The following is a 12,806-nucleotide window of genomic DNA, read 5'->3' as shown; positions in this document are numbered from 1 at the left end:
GATCACCTGCCCCAACTTAGCAAACCCCTCAAAACATCTATATGAGGCGGTGTCCTCTCGCTCTCCATTGTAGTATTTTCAAGTGGCCTCTTTGGTATGTGGTGCAGGGGAAATGAGGATCACCCGCGAGGTAAGCTGGCTTGGGGCAGACGGAGATCTGGCTCTCTATTTTGCCTCTTACAAGTCTGGGGATGTAAATTACATAACCAGTCTGTGCCTCAGTTTCCTCACGTGTAAAACAGGGACACAGATATGGACCTAAGCATGTAGTGGTAAAGATGCAGTGACATAAGCCCTAGACAAGCCCTTCACCCTTGGGTCCCAACAGACGCAGGTATGGGCGCACGCCGCACTCTAGGGTACATGACAGGCTGAGCACCCGACAGCTCGCACTGGCTGCCCCCCGGCATTCCACTGCGATGGCCACGGAGCGGCTCAGAGCGCACCCCACTGGCTCTGCTGCGGGGAGAGAACACTAATTACATTTCATAGGTGTTCCCGAAGGAAGTCTCATCTAGAAACTAATTTCAAAGTTCACTGCCACACACTTTGCCTCCTATTTAGTGAAGGACCTGACTTGTTTTATCTTCACTCTCATCAGCAGAGGTAGAGAGAAGCTCTTTCACGACCAAAAGGGCCAGAGTGGAGAAGAAAAGCAGTAGCCCAAGATCACTGACGAAGGGGATGATGAAGGTCAAAGCCATGGACTGCGGAGCTGAAGGAGCCATACTTTTAGGCACCCCTGATGGAGTGAAGAGGGGGGAAAGGTGGTAGCTACAAGGCTGAAGGAAGCAGCTTCACGGGCAGGGCTGTGACCTGTGACCTCCAGGAGTGAGTTCCAGTTTCTCACAAGGGGCCCCAGAGGTTTGGGCGTCCTTCACGAAGCTGCTCTGTTACGGGTTGAATTACGTCTTCCAAAAATGCGTCTGCGGAAGTCCTAACCCCACATCTCAGTGTAACCTTCTTTGAGAATAAGGTTGTCGCAGATGTAATTCGTTAAGATGAGGTCATACGCAGTGGGGTGGGCCCTAATCCAGTCTGACTGGTGTCCTTGTAAGAAGGGGGATTTGGACACGGACACAGGGACACTGTGTGAAGATGAAGACAGATCGGGGGGCTGCTGCAGCCCAGCAAACCACCAGGAGCTGGGGGAGAGGCTAGGACAGACTCTCCCCCACAGCCCTCAGAGGGAACCAACCTCGCGGACACCTTGGTTTTGGACTTCTCGCCTCCAGAACTGTGAGACGATCCATTTCTGCGGTCTGAGCCAAGCACTCTGTGGTATTTTACGGTAGCAGCCCTAGCAAACGAGTGCGTGCCCTGTCGCCGTGGAGCTTTGTGGGAGAATGTTATGTTTCTGAAAGAAGCGCTGGAAATAGGTTTACAGAGCTAGCTGGTCCTTGTCATGTAAATGCGGCAGTCCCCTTCTCTGACCTTGACCTGAGTCACTTGTGACCAGTGACGAAGTCCTCTCTTCATGAACAAGCTACTCAGTTGCCTTTTGCCTGTCACAGTGGCGACCAAATCATGGGAGCAATCTGGCATTTCTAGGTCACGAAAGTGGGGACAGCTGGTCTTTCTCTCTAGTGGCATCTTCAGTGGCCGTGCCATGCCTTTAACATAAAGATGCGTGGCACAGATGGCACCAGCTGTTCTGGGGATCAAGACTTCCGGCTCTAGTGTGGTTTTTGTTTAATTGTGGTAAAATATACATGACATAAATTCACCATCATAACCACGTTCCAGTGTCCAGTTCAGTGTGGTTAAGTATATTCACATCATGGTGCAACCAATCTCCAGAATTCTTTTACCAGCTTGCAAAACTGGAACTCTCTACCACCTTGACAGCACTCCTCGTTCCCCATCCCCCCAGCCCCTGGCAACCACCATTCCACTTCCCGGCTACTACTCCCGGGACCTCATGTAAGTGGAATCATACGCTATTTGCCTTCTGGATGCCGGCTTATTTCACTCAGAGTAACATCAGGGGACACTTGGGTTACTTCCACCTTTTGGCTATTGTGAATAATGTTGCTATGAACAGGGGTGTAAAAATACCTCTGAGGCTTGGCTTTCAGTTCTTTTGGGCATATACTCAGAAGTAGAATTTCTGGGTTATATGCTAATTCTATCTTTTCAACTCTTTGGAGGAACGGCCATACCGTTTTCCATACCACCTGCACCATTTTATATTCCCACCAACACTGTACAAGGAAGGGCTCCAGTGTCCCCACATCCTCAGCAACACCGGTTATTTTCTGCTTTTTTGATAGTAGCCATCCCGATGGGTGTGAAGTGGTGTCTCATTGTGCTTCTGTGTTTATTTTTAAATATGAGTTTAATTCTGAGTTATCCACAGAACGGTATGCCGTTCGCCAAAATACTGAGCTGATTGGGTTTTCTGAAGATGCCAGTCAGAAAAATATATCCCCCTTCGTACATTTTCTGTTTTGTGACCGATGCCCACATTTATTCATGAAACACAAGGACATTTATTTGTGTGTTTTTTTTTTTTATTGTATGCTTGATGTATTTAGAGACAATTCCAAGGGCAAGCACTGGATAGGGAAGTTATCTGGTTCATAGATATTTGTACAAAAGGCTGTTAAGACTACACGGTCAGTTCCCACTGCAGGAAACAGAAAGATTTTCTTTTTTATTATTCCCTGCCAATAGCATTTTCCAGCTCACACATTTAACTTCTCACAACATGACTGCAAACATGTACATACTCATTCCCATGAGAAATCTGCATGTGACATTTCGGAATGTCTGAAGTCAGCCGGATCAGGCACGTTTGCCACAAGCCGTGGGAGGGGAGCTGGGACTTGGGACTGTGCAGAATGAAATGTCACAGCCACAGGGAGGCACAGGGTGGTGCTGGGACAACACGTGCATGTGACCCGCCACACAAGAATGGCCCAGGCTCCCCTCCCTCCTTCTTCCATGTGCTTCCTTCCTAAAGCTGAGAGCTCAGCTGAACACCTCCCCTACAAATGACTTAACTGTCTTTAGGCAAGAATGCAGTTCGTGGTTCCCTAGCAGACACATTGGTCCCACCTGGCTTCCCTGCTGGGCCAGCCAGAGCGGTGTAACACGTGCACTAAGGTGGGACGATGTAAGTTAGCGAGCAAAGTGGTTTGCCTGGTTGGTAATTGTTTTTTATACCTAACCATTCACCCAGTAGTGAAGGAACTTCACTGCTAATATCTAATAGGCATACACCTGCTCTGTTAGCTTGTAAGAAAGACTCTTCCTAATAATAACACTGGGTCTTATATTACTGGGCACTAAAGAATCACCATAATTTCAAGTATATCCTTATTCTACCTAGAATTCTACCTAGAATTCCAAACCAACCTCCAAGAATGAAGAGCACTACTCTGCTTTGCTAATTTACTTTTATTGCAGCCTCTTTCACCTTTAGGGGATGAGGGCTGTCTTCATCTATGGTAAATCCCATCTACTAGACAAGACTAAGTAGCTTATGTTTGGTTATGGGGCATGGAAATAGGGGAGAAATTCTATCCTGGCCATGTCTTCTTTCTGCACAAAGCATGCACAGCTCCCCCATCCAAGTCTTAATGGATATTCCAATGGTATTTCAGGAAGCTTATTTACACACTGACCTTTAAACATTGCTTTCATAGTTCATCTTGAATATTCATTTCCCCACACTGCCTTTAGAAAAGCAATCCCTGGTAAAGAAATCATCCACGTAATGATAAGCATTTTTCAAAAGCAGAGTCTGTTAGGAGCATTTAAAAAGAAACATCTCGCCAACAGCCTGCTCAAAATCCAACAACATATTTTAAGCAGTTGACCTCAGTAGATAAAAGTCACTAGAAGTGAGTCCAGCCGCATCAGCAGGTTCCCTACTCTCTTCTTGTCTTTCCCTACAACCCCCAAGGCACAAAGAATTCGTCCACTGCTATTATTGGGGGTTTGACTGTACACAGACCCCGTCCGAGCGGGATGGAAGCATCCCAGCCCCATTTAACTTCTGCCAGGGTGTGCCATGGAGGGCTGCCACGCCCCCTGGTGGTAAGACAGGGGCATCACAATTGTGACGTGTACAGTGTTAGCTAAGACAATTGTCATTTAGGGTTGACCCTTCTTTGAGATGCTGGACAAATGTCCCCTAACGGAAGTAGCCATTGTATTTCCCACTTCACAGTGGCTAGGGAACGGCATAGGCTGGATGGGTGATCCATGACCTTTGTTTGGCCCATAACAATGAAAGCAGGCCTCTGTGTAATTTAGTCTCACTAGACTTCTTTTGATAAAACCCCGAATCACCTTGGTATCTCAGACGTGTCAGGTCTGATGAAATGTTTCTATAACAGGTGGAGGTGAAACCACGTGGTGAAATTTTAGGGTGGCTTTCCACATCACCTTGTCTTAAATAACCACTGAGCAGGTGGACTGAGGAGGGGCGAAGTACCTGTGTCACGAACCCCCCGAGCTTAGCATCTGTAAACTGATGCTCTGAGGATGGCCGCTCCCTCTAAGAGGAGACCCTGCGTTCATCAACAGGGAAAGCCCTGGATGAGACTCAGCAACTACAAGTCACCACGAACGGCTGTGGTAACTCTGTCGACCCAAACATCCTTCCCATCAGCTAGCGCTCACCGTTTATGCTTTCACAGACAGAATTCACAAAACTGCTGGCCCAAAAGCTCGTGGCGCTCTGATACCCACACCCTTAAGGGGAGGTCAGTAGAACAAGATGTGTTCGGATAAGCCCCATGGCCCTCCATGCCCACATCCGTGTGTGGGACCCCGTCCCTTCCAGCCCGCCTGGCCTGTCGCGCACCGCTCTCGGCGCAGAGTCACTGACCCTAGGTCACTTCAAAGATTACTGACGCTCACAATATTTCCACTTGCAAATTCCTACCAGTGACAAAGCGTGATTGGGCCCAACTGGGTACGGGTGAGGCCGGAGTAAGGAAGGGGCCGTCCTTCCACTAGCGGCCACACCTGCTTACGCGTCTGTTCATCATCTCCGCCCCCGGAGCATTTCACAGTGCTTGAGAGTTTCAGTGGCTGGGGCGAAGCCCCCCTACACCTGCCCCCTGCAGCTACCTTCATTCCAAGAGCAGCTACTGGGAATAAAGGGAAGGGCGGGGAGAGCCAGCTGCATCCTACGCAGCTTTGTGGGATTGAACAAGCTGGGCAGGAAGGCTGGGGTTGGATCGCCACCCCGCAGCGAAATGCTTCTGCATCCATCTGTCACCTCCTTGCCCTCTGTCTTCCCAACGCTGAGCCCATCTGGTCCTCACACGCCCGTCTATGCTCTGGTGGTAAGTCAAATCCTCCGTGTGAACACGACGTTGGAAACAAATCAGTTTAATTAAAGTCTCTGCTGAGATCATGTAGTCGCTGCTCAGATTCCAGCTACTTTAACTGAAATCTAAACAGTCAGGAGTTTCTCCTTTTCTTTCCCTCGCTAGCTGGGGAAATTCGCAGCCCCGTGGGGTGGAACTGTGCCACAGAGCCATTTAATTAATCCTGACGTAGATGGTCATCACCAAGCCCGAAATCGTTTCTACACGAAGCCACGTCCAAGGGGGGGCGTGTGCGGGGAGAGCCGCAGGCCTCTGGGGAGAGCCGCACGGTGACGCAGGGAAGCCCCGGTGTGGCTGCCTCCGAGTCTCTACCGTGGGCGCCTCCAGGCTGACTCCCCTAACCAGCTCTCCTGCGCAGGGGCCGTCTGTGGGTCCCCCGCACACGAGGCGCAGTGTAGAGAAGACAGGCTCTTTGGGATCACGGGGATCAGGATGAGCTGGGACCACAGAGGGGCCCCCTTTGTTCCTCCCCATTGGCTGTGTCCCTCAGCAGACACATCTGGAGAACTCTGCATGACAGGCATGCACCCATGTGAAGGGAGGCCTGGAAGCTTCTCCCTCAAGTACACACACGAGAGCCCTGGGCCTTTTGTTAACCCGGAAGAAACCAGTACTGAAAGAAAGAATAAGACCAAAAGATTTTGCTTTTCCTGCACACTTAGCACTGTGGAGCCCCCTTCCAAGGCCTGATGAACCCTCGTCCTCCGTGAGAAGGCTAATGTGTCCACGGACACTGAGATGCAATGAGAGCAGCTGAAAATCCACAATTAGTCATACAATCGAACGACAGGCAAATGGAGACGCGTTACATTGCAAAAGAAGGGAAGCTACGTGGTAGGAGAAGGGGTCGTTGTTGAGCTTCAAGGCAGAACACAAGAGTGTGACTTTAACACATCTGAACTTTCTCATTTTACTCACACAGGAGAGTGGCTTGTTTTGCTGGTAATTTAGTAAGGTGGGAACGTTTAAATAAGAAGGGGAAAGGGAATGCTTACTTCACTTAAAGAACTTAATCTCCGTGTCAACACAGTCATAGAAAAGATCCCCCACTTCGGTGGGGTCCAGGGGGTCAGAGCTGGTCAGGATTTCTTCCATGGCCTCCAGGCCTTGCTTCTCTAGTTCCAGCATGGTCTTTCTCAGCTGGCGACCTTGCTCCTGAGGAAGGACGGAAACAGCGCGGGTCACTACAGTGGACAAGAAAGCCTCCCAGGGGCCCACCCACCCCATGCAATCTCTTTCCCCACAACTGCTACAGGGATCATTCTAGAATGCCAGGGTGGTTATGGTACTCCTCTGCTTGGCGTCCTTAGGTCCTCACTGCCTTCAGGATAAAGTCTGGCCTCCTGAGACACACTCAGGAGAGGCCTTGTGTAACATACGAGGCTCTTGCTTGCCTCACCTCCTGCCATGGCCTCCACATCTCCTTTCCCTTCAGCCAGACTGAATTAACTGCATTCTTCCAACCCACGATACTGCGCCCTGCTCTTCCTCAGCACTTGTCAACTTGTACCCATCTCCAGGCTTCTCTGAACCTTTCCTCTGGGCTCCCTGTCGATGCCTTTACTTCGGCCATGGCTGTTCTTTTTCTGTCTTATACGGGTCTGTCGACTTGCCTGCGTCCGCCATTAGACCATGGTCTCCTGAGAGAACTGAGCTCATCACTATGCTCCAATGCCTGGGTCACAGCAGACATTCCCAATAACTGTTTGTGGAATGAATAAATGGATCAGCGAATAAACACGTGCCACACCTATCCCCCAACTCACTCTCGTTCTGAGGTGGGGAGATTTCTTCCACTCACTCATGGTGGATGACCGTGAAAAGCTTTCATTTGCCCAGTTCGTCCCAGAATGGAGAAGCTGCTGTCACCACACTCACCACTTCCTAACACGGCTTTGACTCGAACCAATGGTCATTTCTCAATGTCAAAGCCCACCCAACCTCATCAGTCTCATCTCTTTGACATATTGTGTAGAATAGTTCAAGCACACGGCCCTTTCTCCCTCTGCCTTCTAGTTGCCAAACAGCCATAAAACCATGCACCAAGGGGCATTTTTCTTTGGGGCTTGCTGTCCTCCGCCTAGAAAACATGCCCAGTCGGGAAGCGAGGTGGACCGCCCTGAGCAAAACCCCGTGCAGCGTGATGGCCGCGCTCACACTTCCCGGGAAACGTTCGGCAGGCACGGTGGACGTGAAAACACCGTGACTTTGACATGTCCCAGTGCTCGTTTCTGTGGCACGGAAAAGCAAATTCTAGGAGTAGCGAGGCTGCCTTCTCTGAGATTCTTTCTGAATTCCCCTGGATTTACTGTTGATGTTGCCCTTCTTTCTGTGCTTTTCATAGAGTCCACCATGCTAAGCAGGAGAAAAGAAGCTCACCCAGTCCACACAAATGTAGGCACCAATTTATCTACAAGGTGTCCCTTTCTTCAGGACAAACGGGACCTGTTTCAAGTTGTTAAATACATGCGTGGGAGGCAGATGGGCATTTAACTACCGTGTTCCTTGCCCTGCCCTTCAGCAAAACAGAGGCTTGGGTTTTATAGGTGACCCATCACTAATGGCTGCCGTGGGCAGAGACAGGGCGTGTGTCTTGTTTGAACTGATGTCTTATAACTTCATTTACCAAAGCTTGGGCAAGGCTGGGGTGGGGTGGGGAGTTGCACACTGAAGAATAACTTTTTTAAAAAACTGGAAATTTGAGAATCTTTTTTTAAAACTTTTTAAAATTATAGTAAAATACACATAACATAAAATTTTCTGTTTTAGCCAGGTTTAAGTGTACAAGGTCAGTGGCATAAGGACATTCGCCTTGTTGAACACCCATCACCACCATCCATCTCCAGAACTTTTTCAAAGGATTACTTTTTTTTTAATAACATAGGATTGCACCTTTAAATAAAATTTTGCCATCTTGTACAACTTTCTACCCCCAAAAGTATACAAAGATTTTTAGACAGCAGGAAAGCAGTTATCCCTACTAGAACGGCACATTTCTGTTATTCCCAGGTAAACAATAAATGAAAGAGGGATATTTCAAGCCCACTGAGTTCTGGAACAACATCACAAGTGGAGGCTTTGTTTCATTTGGATTCTAGAGACTGGCTGGAAAAATTAACAGCAGCCTTCTAGGAAGGGCCTTGGGTATCTGGATTTCTGGAAGGAGGCAAGCTGGTGAGGAGGAAAATGATGAGCTCCATAACCGCTCCCCTGCCTCCCCTCTCGAGGCCTTGCCCCTCCCCACCCCACCCCACCTCACCCCCGCGGGCCCGTTGCCAAGCTCACCTGGTCGCTTTCAATGACAGCACGTGCCCACTCGTGGGCCTTGTACAGCTCATGCCGGCGGTCGGGCTTCTCCAGGAACCGAGGCTCCTTTTTGGCAGGGTCGTTGTCCCCAAAACAAGGAGACTGTGCTTTGGGGACAAGTTTTACGTCATCAACAAAGATGAAAGGCTTGAATATGGACCTGGAGAGAAAGGAGGGGTGCTTCAGCTAAACTGAGCTTGAGGCTTGAGGACACCAGACTGTCCTTTCATTCAGCAAACACTGCCTGAGCCAGCTCATGGTGGGTGGTGGGTGGTGGGTGGGTGCCAAGACAGAGACACCACTGCATATTTTAGTAAATATTTTAGTAAAACTGTCATTTACCAGCTGCAAGTTCTTCTATTAACAGCAAGGAGACATCAAAACAGACTTGCTTTGTTCTGGGAAGACCATTTGAGAGGCCCCTTTCAGTTATGTAAAGTCAGGCAAACAGACACATAGTGTCCAGAGAAGAGGGTGCAGTGGGCCATCTATCGGCATTGAAAGAGGTCTGCCTTTCTCTACCACGGCTCGCTGGACAGTGGCCTCCTGGAATGGAATGCTCTGAGACCCCATCTCTCTCTCTCTCTCTCTTTTTTTTTAGGTTCTACCTTTTTTGCAGATGCCACAAATGTTCCCAGAGTCCCCCGAGAGGACACACTGCAGAGAAACAGAAGCCCAGCTGTGTGAAAGAGGAGCTCTGGGCACAGGAGGTGACTAATGCAAGAACTCATTCAGCTCTCTGCCACGATGGTGTACCTTCGGAAAAATGGCTGTGTGCACACACACATCTGTGCATACCTGGGCACATGTCCACACACACAAACACACACACACACACACACCAACAGAGCCATGTTTCTAAAAAACGGCATCCTGGGATCCCAAGCCACCAACAGGGCATGTGGAGACCACAGCTGAGTGTAACATAAGGAGAGAGCCTCCTCCTCTCTGCACCCAGAGCAAACAGTGCCGGATGAAAGCAGCGCTCCCGGGCCCTGAGGGTGGGCCGCGTTCGTTCAGCCGCACCGTGGGGCGGCGCCGCAATAACAAGAGGAGAGAGAAGACTACACGCAGACTCCCATGGGTACTGATCGCATTGGGGTTCTTTTCTCTCCCCTTAGCGGGTGCACCTCGGCCACTCCATGCCTCAGGTGGGATGTTGACCCCTGGGCCTGAGGGGGCCACAGCGGCCGGGCCGGCGTGCCACACAAACATTTCCAGGTGTGCCGTGATCTGCAAAGAGCCAGGAACCAATGACCCTGACTACCCAAACTGTGTCGTCGGACGGGAGACATCAGCATCGCCCTCGGGCCCCACCCCCATCCTGCCGAATCAGAATCTGCATGTGAACAAGGTCCCCCGGGGACTCCTGACACCCCAAGTCTAAGGAGCACAGCTAGGTTTCCCCAGCTATCCGAAGGTAGAGTGTTCCTGAAGGTAGAACATTCCTCGGAAACCTCTCATAAGCCAAAGTGGTGTAAGGCAAAGAAGCAATTACCATTTCCTAAAAGCAAAAATCCTCTTGGGATTTCTTGTGGTTAGTGAAAACAGGTACCGTACTAAGTCCATCTCTCATAAAAGTGAAGTGGGGTAAAGCAAACTTACAGATAGTAGGAGAAACCTGTAATGAGAAGTGACCTCTTAGATTGGTTCCCTGAGGTTATCAAGAGAAGGAGGGCTCAGGAGAGGAAGGAAGAGCCTGAAGTCACTCTGTAAGACTGGGCTCCGGCTAAAGTAATGTGGATATTAAAGCAGTGAAACCTTCATGCCTCCCGCTGGCAAAGTGGATGGCACTGATGAGGGATAGGTGCCAGGTACCCTGCTCTTGCAGGGGATGCGGACACTCACAGGAGACTAGACCCATCTCCTGGGAAGCACACAGCACGCCAGCTACTTCCACCAGGCCAAGGCTGCCCAAGGACCCGCCCCACCCAGGACGGAGTGGGGCTACCCTGCACAGAGGGATCACAAACTGCCAATGGCCACCTCCTACAGCCGCTTGAACATACATCAGTCCTTTTCTCTTCTACTCAGTGTTACATGGATGACCCTGAAGGTGAAAGCAATCGATGCAAAGCTTTTAAGGGTCTAAAGCAATTCTGATTATATAACGTTGAATTATCCAAGAGTCACGCGGTTGATTCTGCAGAAGGGCTGCTATGTGAGAGGGTCACTGGAAAAGGGTAACGGAAGGGGGAGAAGGAAGCAGGAGGGAAATGGCAGGAGGAAGGAGAGTCCCGCACAGAGCCATCCAGAACTAACTGCCTCTGGGTCCTTCTGGTCTCTGACCTCACAGCAGGCAAGCACCCCACCCTTCAGGGCTAACAGCACGCGGGGCTCTTGAAAAGTCCGTGTGCATCATACCGTCCACCAGCCAACATTCATCTGCAGCCTCCCCAGCCAACGCAGAGACCCTTCTGTGGGAGACGGGGCCTGGGCTCCTGCTGCACAGCCCGGAGCCTGTGCAGTACACATCTCAGCTGCAGGGCCTGGGCTGGCCAGAAAGGGCCAGAGCCATGACCTCCACGGGCTAACACTGAGCGATGGGGCTGGCACAGGCTCGACCTCTGGCAGGGCTTTACTTGACCATGCCTCTCAGGGCCATTCTGGCATAGTGGCCCCGTGGGCGAGCACCGTGGCTCTGGGGACCCTGAGGGGCACAGTCTGGGAGATCCCAGATCTGCCTGACTCATGAGAGTGAGGCCCCACTGGGACTGAGGATGGGCTGGGCTCAGGATGAGGGTGGGCGTCCCCTCTCTACTCTGACCAAACATGGGGACACTTGTGTTCCCTCTCTGTCCCTCATCTGGACTAAAATGATCTCTAAGGTCCCTTCCAGCTTCTAAACCTGTTATTTAATTTTTCTTTGTATGTCGTGCAGCCCATGAACTTGTGAGTCTGACTTCAAGAAGTTCATGGTAAGCACAGTCGTGGTCTTCCACATCCAATATCCAGGAAAATAGTGTAGTAAAGGTCAGAATATTCCATGTAACTTCAAACCCATTCCACACCCGCTGGAATGTGGAGGTTAGTTTAACATCATCAGTGAGGGTGTCTGGTGGCTTTCTTAAGACAAGAGGCGCCATATGTGTATCCTTCCCATCTATCGGTTTTCTTTTTTAAAATAAGTAGTAAATATGAGGAGGTTCCCATAATACTCTAAAGCAGCCAAAGCTCTCCACGGATTTTTTTCCCAAAGTCTGTGAGGAAGCTGGCATCCTCAACTGCTAAAAACACGAGGCATAGATTTGTCGAGTGGTTAAAGGGAGGTATTTTGAGATTGAATAAAAATTACTGCTGATGTCAAACTGCAATGATACTAATATTTATTTAAGTCAGAATGTGGGAATTATAACTCAGTCTTGATTATTTGTGCCTACGTATCCAAAAAAAGCAGAATGTGGATAACTCAGTGGTCCCCAAACCTTCTGATTTCTTGCCAAGCCTTATAGAAAATCACACTAAACTTCCAACTAGGTGAGGAGAATCTCTGCCATTTTCCCACACTTAAAGCTCAAAGGGTAGCTTCTTAAATGCCCCTTGATCAAATGTATGTTCACTAATGGCCCAGAAAGTAAATGACGTGACCAAGGTCACATGTCCAGCCAGTGGCAAAGTTGAAACTGCCACTGGAGTCATGAGGCACCTCCCCTCCCAGGCCACCTGGACAGGGCAGGGCACACTTCGTCATACTGTGGAGCTCTGCCAGGCTGTCCCAGGGATGGCTCTGAGGCAGGACACAGCTGAGGGGGCTCCAGAAAGCCGGTTCTGCTCTGTCCTCGGTTTCGGAGAAGCCACCTACCCCGGAATTCGCTCCGGTCACTCAGCCCCTCCACAGTGCCCTGTGACAGATAATAGGCCCACAAGGGGGGAGCGCTTCCAGTGGCAAAGGGCAGCCCCGCAGCCTGGTTAATGAGGAGGTTTATAGCTGGCTGAGCTGCTCTGAAGGGACAATCCAGCCTCATGAGGGACAATTAAACAAAGGAAGCCATGAGCAACAGAAAAGAAACCACGTCACCACAGCCATCAGCTCTCCCTGAGACAAATCTCAGGTCTAAGACGCAGTCTGATGACAGGAAACACAGCAGGGGCTTCCACGGTCTGGCTCAGAGGTCTGCAGAATGTTAGCCTTGGGTGACACTTGGAGCCAAA

At 50.1% G+C, this 12,806-nt stretch overlaps 1 protein-coding gene across 1 annotated transcript in view; it reads right to left on the bottom strand.

Annotated features, from left to right (window-relative positions):
• Positions 1 to 2,494: 2,494 nt before the first annotated feature.
• SCRN1 (secernin 1) overlaps positions 2,495 to 12,806 on the bottom strand; it is a 61,533-nt gene continuing 51,221 nt past the window's right edge. The window contains exons 7-8 of the mRNA XM_032401858.1: positions 8,634 to 8,814; positions 2,495 to 6,503 (exon numbers count right to left, since the gene is read on the bottom strand). Of these exons, the coding sequence (XP_032257749.1) occupies positions 6,345 to 6,503; positions 8,634 to 8,814 (340 nt within the window). The 3' untranslated portion in view covers positions 2,495 to 6,344. The remainder of the gene's footprint in view (positions 6,504 to 8,633; positions 8,815 to 12,806) is intronic.

Source organism: Phoca vitulina, unplaced genomic scaffold (genome assembly GCF_004348235.1).
Source record: "Phoca vitulina isolate PV1807 unplaced genomic scaffold, GSC_HSeal_1.0 scaffold4, whole genome shotgun sequence".
Taxonomy (NCBI): domain Eukaryota; kingdom Metazoa; phylum Chordata; class Mammalia; order Carnivora; family Phocidae; genus Phoca; species Phoca vitulina.
The sequence above is the reverse complement of the archived record's forward strand: the minus strand, read 5'-3'. Positions and strand labels throughout refer to the sequence as shown.